Source organism: Struthio camelus, chromosome 11, assembly GCF_040807025.1.
Source record: "Struthio camelus isolate bStrCam1 chromosome 11, bStrCam1.hap1, whole genome shotgun sequence".
NCBI classification, from domain to species: domain Eukaryota; kingdom Metazoa; phylum Chordata; class Aves; order Struthioniformes; family Struthionidae; genus Struthio; species Struthio camelus.
The window spans coordinates 17032772-17042527 of NC_090952.1; the positions used below are offsets into that span (position 1 = coordinate 17032772).

General features: G+C 52.4%; 1 protein-coding gene across 1 annotated transcript; it reads right to left on the reverse strand.

Moving 5' to 3' along the window:
• Nucleotides 1–1500: 1500 nt before the first annotated feature.
• Nucleotides 1501–9402, reverse strand: RBM41 (RNA binding motif protein 41). The gene is made up of 7 exons (XM_068957725.1): nt 9307–9402; nt 7465–7581; nt 6859–7051; nt 4973–5177; nt 3214–3590; nt 2494–2641; nt 1501–2120 (listed from the first exon to the last, which is right to left on the reverse strand). The coding sequence occupies exons 1-7, from the start codon at nt 9312–9314 to the stop codon at nt 1963–1965; spliced, it is 1206 nt and encodes a 401-aa protein (XP_068813826.1). The 5' UTR covers nt 9315–9402; the 3' UTR covers nt 1501–1962.
• Between the last annotated feature and the right edge of the window lie 354 nt (nt 9403–9756).

Below are 9756 nucleotides of genomic sequence, written 5' to 3' on the forward strand. Positions count from 1 at the left end.
CACCTGAGCCACGTATCCCCAGGCTTATCCCCCCCCCCCCGGCCCCAGGCTCGTCCCCCCATATCAGGGCTCGTCCCCAGGCCCGTCCCTGCGTCCCTGGGCTCAGCTCCAGGTCTGTCCCCCCCCCCCTGTCCCCCCCCTCCGTCCCTGGGCTCGTCCCCAAGCTGCCCTGCGGCCACCTCTCTGCCCCGGCCCCACAAGCTGGGCCACTCTCGCTCCCGCATGCCCCAGGTGAAGAGGGCCCAGCTGGCGAGTGCACAGCGAGTCAGGCCGGCCCCAGAGGGGACCCCCAAAGGTACCGGGCAAAAAGGGCCTGGCCAAGCTCCCAGCCGGAGCTCGGTGGCACAGCTGCAAGGCCATAGCCTCTCCACAGGCTGCGAGCTTGCTGAAAACCAGATGCCCGTGCTCGAGGCTGGTGCTTTGCCCTCCAGAGGGGGCAGGACAACTTTCGGGGGGAAGGAAACGACAGAGTCCCTGGGGACCCACCTGTGGCACAGGTGTGCCCTCCTGCAAGGCCATGGTGGATGGCTCTGTGTGCCATGGGTTTGCGCTCCGGGGTGCGAGGCCACAGAACCGTCCCCGCGGAGATGCACAATGGCTCCGCGGCGACGCCGGCTCCTCAGGACAGAGCGGCTCCGCAGGCCACAAGCCGCTGTCCCAAACAGTCTCCAAGCGTTTTGCATGCCACATGGCTCTTGAGCCTCCAAACTTTGAAGAGCAAAGTGTGCCAGCACTAGGGCAAAGATGGTTTGCTCAGTGCCTGTCAGGCCTGGGCAAAGCCAAAGCCTTTCTTCTGGGATTTGATTTTCCAGTTTGCTCCAAACCTGAATGCTCTCCTCCCCAGCAGATCAAGCCTTTGCACTGTGCAGCCTTGGCCAGCATCCAGATCCATATCTGTGCTTTTCGTAACTTGTGCATTTACAAGGAGGGTAATTGCAAAAGGAGTCAAACACACTGGAGGGGGAGATGGCATCAGGGAGAAAAATGGCTGTTCTTGGTAACGTTCGTCTCTTCGCTGCATGGCTATATCTAAGATTGCAGAGGAAATCTGCAACTCAATTCTGTTGGGAAAGACTTGGTTCCCTCAATCAGCCTCAACAAGAGCGTGAATGTTGCTCTCCCAGAAATGGTAGAAAAATGTGGGAAGCATATGACATTAGCTTGCCTCGTTCACAAAGAGAGCTAAAACACGTCATCAGATCAACCACGGCATCTGTTGCAATGGTTTCTTATGAGAGCTACCAAGCTATAGGGCTTTTAGAGATCAATATTGAGAAGACAGAAAGAAAGAAAAGGGGCAGCATTTCTCCCTTCTCACAAAGGGCTGTATCTGCTGCTGCCAGAGAATGGGCAGCAGCCTCACCACTCACTACAGCAGTAAGGAACTCCAGCTCCCAACACAGAGGCCAGACACAATCCTGCATCATAAAAATGCAGTACACTTGGTTCTAGAAGAAGGACTTGCACTGGACAAAGGCAAATGAACACATACTAAGAAAACACAATATAAATGCATTTATTCATACGGTTTCCTCTCTTCCTCCTTCCCACAAAGGGCTGAGAAGGCAGATACAGAACTGTAGACCAGGAGGAAAAAGCCAGTATACCCTAACAGAGTAAAGACAGTGCTAGAACTGTATACAGAAGGGCACAAACACAGCTCTGATCCTCACACAACACTTAAAGAGATCCTCAGGTGCCCTCAAACCAGAGTCAAGCCACACACTACACTGGGAGAGGCCACATTCACCCCATCACCCTGACCTTCCCCGCTGGCTCAGGCTAGGAAGGAGCTCTTTCCCACATCACTCAAAGAGCCTAGTCCTAGCTCTCGCCTTTCCCCACTTTGAGATTTATAGACCTGTATGTTAACTCCTGGCAGCAGTCCTTTACCGTCCCAGTTCTGACCAAGGCGTTCCCAAGGCCTGTGCAAATCCACAAGGTCCCCAGATTATCCATCCCTTACTTGGCAGGTGGGTTCTCTCCAGTACAGGAAGAGGGGATGGCAGAGTTGGCCTCTGATGAATGCCCCTTGCTTTTCCCAAATTCAATAACCAGAGGCTTCCCCTGCAGATTGTACCCATTCACCAGCTGCATAGCATTCTGTGCTGCCTGAATATCTGCAACAAGAGAGTAAAATGGGCTCAGGTCACCAGCCCCAACACAAACCCAGCAAGTTCTGGCACAGGCACACGTGATGTTGGCACAGACGCTACTGCCTCACAGACCCTTGGTCAGCACCACGATCAAGTGCAGGGCTGGGATCGCCCAGCCAGAGTGATGGTGAATACAGCACATAACAGACTGCATCCCCTGTGTCTTGGTGGATCTCTCAGTCTAGGAGAAAGACTGCTGACATGATACAAAGGCGAAGGACTGAATTCACCTCCTGCTCCATGGAGCATTGGCTTGCACCAGCCCAGTGCCCTGTGGAGTGGAGGTGGCACCTTCAGGAGTCAGAAAAGAACTGAGAGACACGAAGGAGCAACTCACCAGGGAAGGTAATGAAAGCCTGACCCCTCATCCGGCCACTCAGCAGGCGAAACTGGACCGGTGGGCTGTTCTCCCTCTGGAACCGAGCAAACAAGGACACTAGCTCCTTCATCGTCACTCGAGGACCCAAGTTCTTCAAATACAGCACCTATTCCCAAGAGAGAGGGTCAGCTGGCCTGAGCCACGCAACTCAGTCCCAGCCTGTGCACCTCACATCGATGAATTAGTTCAGCCTCTCTGACACCCCAGAGTTCATCCTTCCCCCTGACACTGACAGTGGAGTTTGAAAGATGGAGGTGGGTGTGCAGAGACAGGCAGCACTGGTCAGCATCATCATGCTGTCTCTGTGCAACTTGCTGATGGCTCTAGTTATTTATAAAACATCACCAGCTCCAGGCACCGGTTAAGCACAGTTTGAACAAAGTCCTGGCCAGTCTCACTCAGGCCCAGATGGGCAGAGGACATTTTGCCTAGAGAGCCCCCAGAGCCAGGAAGGACCAGGGTCTGAAGTGCAGCTATTTGCCAGGCAGGCTGACTTCCTGCTGTGGTCAAAGGGCCCCTTCTCTCCTACAGCAGAGGCTGCTCCCCTTGGCAGGGAGGATCAAGCAGGCACCCTCCAGACAACAGCCATTTAATAGCAAAGATGAATCTGCCTGATGAGAGGGCTTTAGCGCATGGTAGCTGGGAGGATGAACACATCCTGGTTACATCTCAGCATACCTTGCTGGGCTCTCCAGGATGGTAGGAGGCAAACCTGGGGATACTCCGGAGTTCTTCCTCTGAGAGCCGGTTCTTGCAGATCTCCTCTTCTGGAACAAACTCCACGGGGTCTTTTATAGTCACAGGGCTTGAGGGGGGCGGGTGGGGCTTTGTTGCAGGCAGGCTGGGACTTCCTTCCTGCTCTGCCTGCTCTCCCTGGTCTGAAAGCGATGTTTCCTCAAACGCAGGCCGCTTTGGGGCCACAGAAAGGGGCAAGCATGGATCAGTCCTTGTAGGCTGGAGTTCCTCAGGCAACTGCTTGCTCAGCAGCTCTTGATAAACAGTCTCCAGGTGAACCATGGGGTCCTTTTCATTTGCTATCCTCTTCTGAGTGTCATCTAATCCGCCACAGAGAAACACGATAAAGTAACTACCACCAACAACCTGGAAAATGAAGACTTCAAGAAGAAACAGACAGGATCCCAAAAGAGGAGAAGCCTTGTTTTAGGCAAACCTCCATGCACCTGCTATCCAGGACCTGCAGATTACTTAAAATAGGAAGGGAAATAAACAGCACCCAGCAAGTGTTGATATACCAGCTCAGGACAGACCTGCAGAGAGGAGCAGCTTCACCAGTGCTTTGTACAGAGCTCATTTTTCTACAGATGATCTCATTAAGCTTATCTGCAACCACATTTCAGCACAGCCTAATAATTCCGTCCCCACACCTTCCTCCTCCTGCATGACCTGGATGTACCATGCTGATTTAACTTGGTTTTTTGCTTCCAGGACTTCCTCAGGTTAAAGTCATGGATTTAAAGAAGGTCCATATCACGGATATACCAATGATATGTCCTTTACTGTATTTAATGGAAGTGAAGACAGAAATGAAAGGGGCCTCTCCCAGCTTACCAACCTCAACTTTGAGGCCTCTTGGTTTTCCTAGTTGCAGCAACATTGACGTGACACCAGAAGGGGGAGCAAGGACCCGAGGCTGCTAGAGTCAGCTGTACCTTACAGAGCGGTGTTTTAGGAGTTCTTCCTAACCCTGTCGGCTATTTAACCCTGTCTTATACACAAAACCAGTCTCAGGCAGGAACTTCACCTCTGCATGTTCTCCAGCTAAAGCATAAGGAGCAGTTTACATCATCGCTGGACAACACTAGAGTCTCCATCCAAAAAGTCACATTAAACCACAGGCTAGGGGAGAGCACTGCTGAGGTGAGAGGTGGTGTCATCCCAAGCACAGAGCACCCACCTGGGAATCAGCAATCAGGCTCCGTTTCCACCTCTGCTACTGACTTACTGGGGGGCCTTTAACAAGTCACTCCTATTTTTTCCCTGCTCTGTGCCTTTGCTTCCCTCCCACTTTTGTCAGAATGCTGTTAAGTCACAGAAGGGACAACCTGTAGCCCTTCAGAGGCCACTTGTTTCACCCAGTGCAGCTCTGTCCTCAGTGGGGACCTCCAGGCTCTCCAACATGGAGTAACATCGGCTCTTACTCCACGTACTGGGCTGGGCTCTGCACTACGCACAGCACACGTCAATGAGATCCACAGCCCTCCAAGCATGGAGATGGCTATGTAGCGGAGGCTGGCAGGGCGGTTCTGAAGGGTTTATCTGTTTCATACAAGAGAGGAAAATATCTCCTCCTACACAGCGCTAAAACAGAATGATGTCTTCATCAGGGGCAGAAGGCCAGACAGAAATGTGTTGCACTCCCACGTACCTCAGCTCTCCCTGCCGGAGCAAAGGCAGGAACAGCCTCAGGCCCACGTACCTTGGTGGTAGAGTGCCCGGAGGAAGGAATGACGGTCTGTTCCCTGAAAGAGCGCATTTTCAATCTCCATCTCCCTCCGGCTCAGCTGCTTGCTGCCAGCAAACCTCTGGGGTAGGGAGAGTATGCGCTGACGCTCTTCCATCTTCTCCTGGATGGCATGGAGTCGGTCCTGTGTGGCCTCAGGGGCCGCTCCCAGCCCTGAACCCTGGAAGACAGGCACAGCTCTGCTCAGAGGCAGCACATGCCTCCCTTCAGAGGCCTGGCTAGGAGTCAAACTTCACATCCTCCAACTCTGGAGTGGGTGCAGCCAGGAAGCATCTGAAGGGCATTTCTGCTTTTCCCCATGGATCTTTATCAGAATCCAGAGAACACGTTGTCTAGGGCTGTAGGTGGATTTTCTTTTCTCAGACTCTGGCAGATCCCTCTGCCTCAGGCAAGAAATCAGGCTTTCTCCCTCCATAGATCAGAGTCTAACAGAGATTTTCCCAATGGTATCTCTCCCTTCCCTCCTCTTTGCATTGCCCTACATCTGCCCTGCTTCTATTCACCATTTTACAGCTTCCCTGGAGCACAAAGGGCTGTTTATGTGGAAAAGCAGTTCTGGGAAATCATTTGTCACACCTTGTTTTCAATAGAGCTGCAATTCAGCAGCTGAAAATAAGATAAGCCTGCACTGATCCCTTGCTGAGAGCTCCACAGGCAATCCGGAGTCCTCTTTGTCTCAGCTGATTCCTCCTTGATGGAATATTTCACTTGAGGCCCTCCATATACAAAGTTGCACATCTCTGCTAGACTTGAGCTATCTCTCTAAATATTATTCTCCTCTCACGAGCTGCAGGAAATATACCCTAAGGTCACTGACTTTTTCTTCCAGAATAGTGTTTGCCATTCTAATTTTTATTTCTAAATATCCCTGGACTGATTTTGTACCAAATTTAACAGATTGTGCTGTTGGCATTAATTTTCTCTTCAAAAGGAACACCACCCCCCTCCTTAACCCAAGCCTGAATGCAGGCTACACCAGGGCTGGGTTTGCATTTAAATACTGAAGTAATGACTTCAGTTGAAGAGAGGCAAACCCATGATTACCACTGACTTACTGCTTCCTTCCACACACAGCTACTGCTCAGCAAGAGGAGGCTGAGTTGGAGGGAAGCCAAGGGTCAGCTCAAGTCCTGTTTTGTACCTTCTGCTTTGCCTAATTAAGAGAAAGACACTCCAGAGCACTTGACACAGAATGACCCCAACAGCCCTTGTCTCTGGAACTTGAAAGGAATGGGTAAAGGAAGCGAAAGGGGGAAGCTGCTTCCCCAGCCTGCTTTGGCACTGCTTTGCTGCAAACTGCACCCCAAGAGGAGTATGTCATCGCAGTGACGTACTTGGTCAAGCAGCTCTGCACTGCTACTTCTATTGTTCCCTGAAGAATCTGCAAGCCCCTGAGGAGCACGTGCAAACTTCCTTACAAACAGCTATCCCAAGCCTGCCATGGGATCCAGGGAAGTGTCAGAACACAGAAAGGAGGTTTTGGTGCTTTGAAATGTTTCCTCCTTCCCCTCCTCCAGATTTTAATTCCTCCTTTCAGGGATAAACAGGTGAAATGATTTGCTCAAGGTCATCAAGGCGCTCTGTGACAGAGGCAGGAAAACAGTCAGCTCCCAAGGATCACCTTTCCTGTCCATTACAGCTTTCTGCACAGACTCTTTAACCAAAGAAAACAGGCCAGAAAAAATGTCTTACCCTGCTGGTCTAAAGGCAAGAGATCACATGGAGTGGTTGCTCTTTACTAGAGGGATTACACAGCACTTGAATTTTCTATAAAGGTACTGCAGGCTATGAGGTTGAAGAAACTTGAACAGGTACAGGTCACAGAATAGAACGCGTCTCACCTTCTCTGTTGAAGCCCGGTTCTTCCAGAGCAGAATCTCCGAGTCCGAGAGCCCAAGTTCCCGGAGAGAAGCAGTTTCCTTGTCGCTCTCCTGCAGGGCCTGGAACTGTGACAAGGTCAAAGCCCCCGCGGCCTCTTCCCCAAAAGGCTTGTAAAAAGCTGCAGGGGCAAAGCATCTCCGCTTCGATTTGCACCTGTAACCCAAAGCAATACAACAGCAGAAACTCCTTCATGCTGAGAAACAGGGGGAGTGGGAAGGGGCCGGCTTCTCCCACCCAGCCACTATTTGTCCTGCCCAAACTAGGCAGAGATTGTTTCTGAAACACAACCCAGGCACACTCCCCAGACCCCTGCCTGAGCCCCTGCCTAAGTCTGCTTTTCTCTCCGGTAAGTGGCCTACTAGGTCAAAATAAATTGCTGCTGGCATTTGTCCCAGAAGATCCAGAGTGCTTATCTCCCACTTGTAATGTCCAGGCAAAAGATACTATAAAGGAAGCAGGATTTGTGCAGCTGTTTTGGCTTACATGACTCACTGCATGAACCATCTTCCTGGTTAGAAGGCCCCAGCCCCAGTGCCCCGGGCTCTGCTGGCCAGATCAGGACTTACTGTTCGATGGAAATACTGGTATCGAGCTGGTGGTGAAGGAGGCTCTTCAGCTGCCTCTCTCCTTCTGTCTCCAAGTCTTCCACGAGGAGATCATCGTTGGACAGGCTGGTGTTGACCCTGGGGCACACAAAGGCAACACAGAGGTGGTAAATAAGGCAGTAGAAAAAAACACTTACAGTCCACTACCTTTAGTGCACAAGGAACCATAACTAGCTTGACCAAAAAACCTGCCACTAACATTAACTAGCAAAGCATACAGATTTGGGACTATTTTGAGAACTTCAGAAATACCTCAGGGAAGGTGATTTTTTTTCCTCTCTTTTTTCTTTTTTAATTACACATACAATCTTGTCATTTTTATTTCTGGAAGGTAGTTTTGTATTATCTAAATAAATATTGCCTAGTTTCATGTAACTCAAAAAAGAAAAAAAGAAACAACAAAACTATGAACAAGAAGAAAAGAACTTGGGAATTTTAGCAGCATATGCACATATACAAAGTTCAGTTTGCCCTTCCTAGGGACACCTAGTTCCATGCACAGATACCGCCTCCTGCTTGTCACCCAGTACGAAACACACCCTGGAAGGAGCACTTTCGTGTCTCATCACGGGGCTGGAGGGACCAGCTGCTTCCTCTCTCAGAGACCATCCTCCCACATTTCTGGAGGCACCATACGTTTCTGCCGAAAATTTCAGCGATGCAGAATCACACTGTTAGCAAGATCTCCGATCAACCTTTTGTTGGGATGATAGGGGAAACCTATACCTCTCCCGGGTAGCTATTTCAAGCTGTCTCAAAACTAGAAAGGGAGGCAGGCATCAGACAAGATGCCAGCAAGCAGCCCAGTTTCACATAAAAGTTTTCTTTGCCACCTTCAGAACCAGAAACTTCTTTCAGTGAAAGCACAGGCTACGTCTGAAGATAGAGAAGTGTTTGTCTAACACACCAATCTTATCTGAGTTTTCTGTTAAGTAAGAGGCTTTGTGTTTTAGGCCTCTTCCTTATTTTTCCTCTGATAGCTTTGGGCAAGGGGCTATGCAAACGCAGAGGACAGGGATGGCACAGCGCGTGGCCGGGGCAAACAGCACTGCGGAAGCCCTCAGCTGCCTGCGCTCCCATACTGAGGACAGGCAAAATCTGCCTTTGAAGAACGAGCTGGCTGGAAGGACTGACCACAGCACACCTGAAGAGTTTTATTTTTCACCTCCTTCCCCGCAAAACATAAGTTTCAAACACATCAAGAAACCTGCAGAAATTACATGCCCCATTAGGCATTTAGTGACTCCTTGGACCATAGTAAGAGTTTCACGCTAATAAAACACAGCAGTTTTATCCCTTTTGGGTTCTGAGGTAGCATCAGCTGTCAGAGGGTCAGCCCTGGCCCGCGAGAGCAGAAGTAAGAGGGTTTTGCCATGGCCGGCCCTGCCGTCCCGCTCATCTCACAGGGGCCTTGAGCTCGCCGGGCGGCCGAGCGAAGGGGCAGCCCGAGGGCAGCCCAGCGCCGCGGGGACCGTGGGGCACAGGGTTGCACAACGCCAGCCGGGAGCAGCCCCGTGGGGCAGGCGCCGGGAGCCCTGCGCCCCGTGCACGCAAGGCATCCCCTCGCTGTCTCCCCCACGCGCAGGTCGCATGCCCCACGGCACCCGCATCCCTTATGTACGCACCCCATGGCATCCCGGCACCCACCCTATGGCCCCACAGCCCCCCATCTACCTACCCCACGGCACCCCTACGGCCTCACAGCCCCCCACGACACTCCTACAGCTCCACAGCACTCGCGTCTCCAACGCACCCCTCAGCATCCCTGTGGCCCCACACGCCCCCCGCCCCGGCCCCGCTCACCTCCGCATGGCCGCGGCCCCCCGGCGGCCCTTAGCTGCCGCCCGGCCGGGCCTCCAACTCCCAGCAGCGCCCGCGAGCGGCGCTCCGCCCGGCGGCGGGAGGTGGCTGCCGCGGGGGCTGCCGGGACGCGTAGTGCGCAAGGCCCCGCCCTGAGGGCGCCGGCCCCACCTCGGCCACCCGGGTCGCTTCGTAGTCGAGCCCCTTGCAAATAAGTTACGACCCACACTCATTTAAGTAGCGAAATAGCTCCATTGGCCCTTGGGAGCGGGAGGGGCTCCAGCCGCCTTTCGTCTTCTCGAAGGCCCCTGCCCCACCCCCTTAGGGGCAGCAGGAGAGGGAAGGAAGTTACAGAACACCATTCAAATCACTAGAGCATTGAGAATAACTGACCCCCTTCTCTTGTTCCAGGGGCCAAGACATAAGACAAGGTGGGGGGGGAAGGGGAGAGAA

Coding starts and splice junctions, on each gene's coding strand:
- RBM41 (XM_068957725.1), bottom strand. Junction 5,178..6,858: donor ACCGGGCTTCAACAGAGAAG/GTGAGACGCGTT, acceptor CCTGTCTTCCAG/GGTTCAGGGCTGGGAGCGGC. Junction 2,642..3,213: donor ATCCTGGAGAGCCCAGCAAG/GTATGCTGAGAT, acceptor TCTTGGGAATAG/GTGCTGTATTTGAAGAACTT.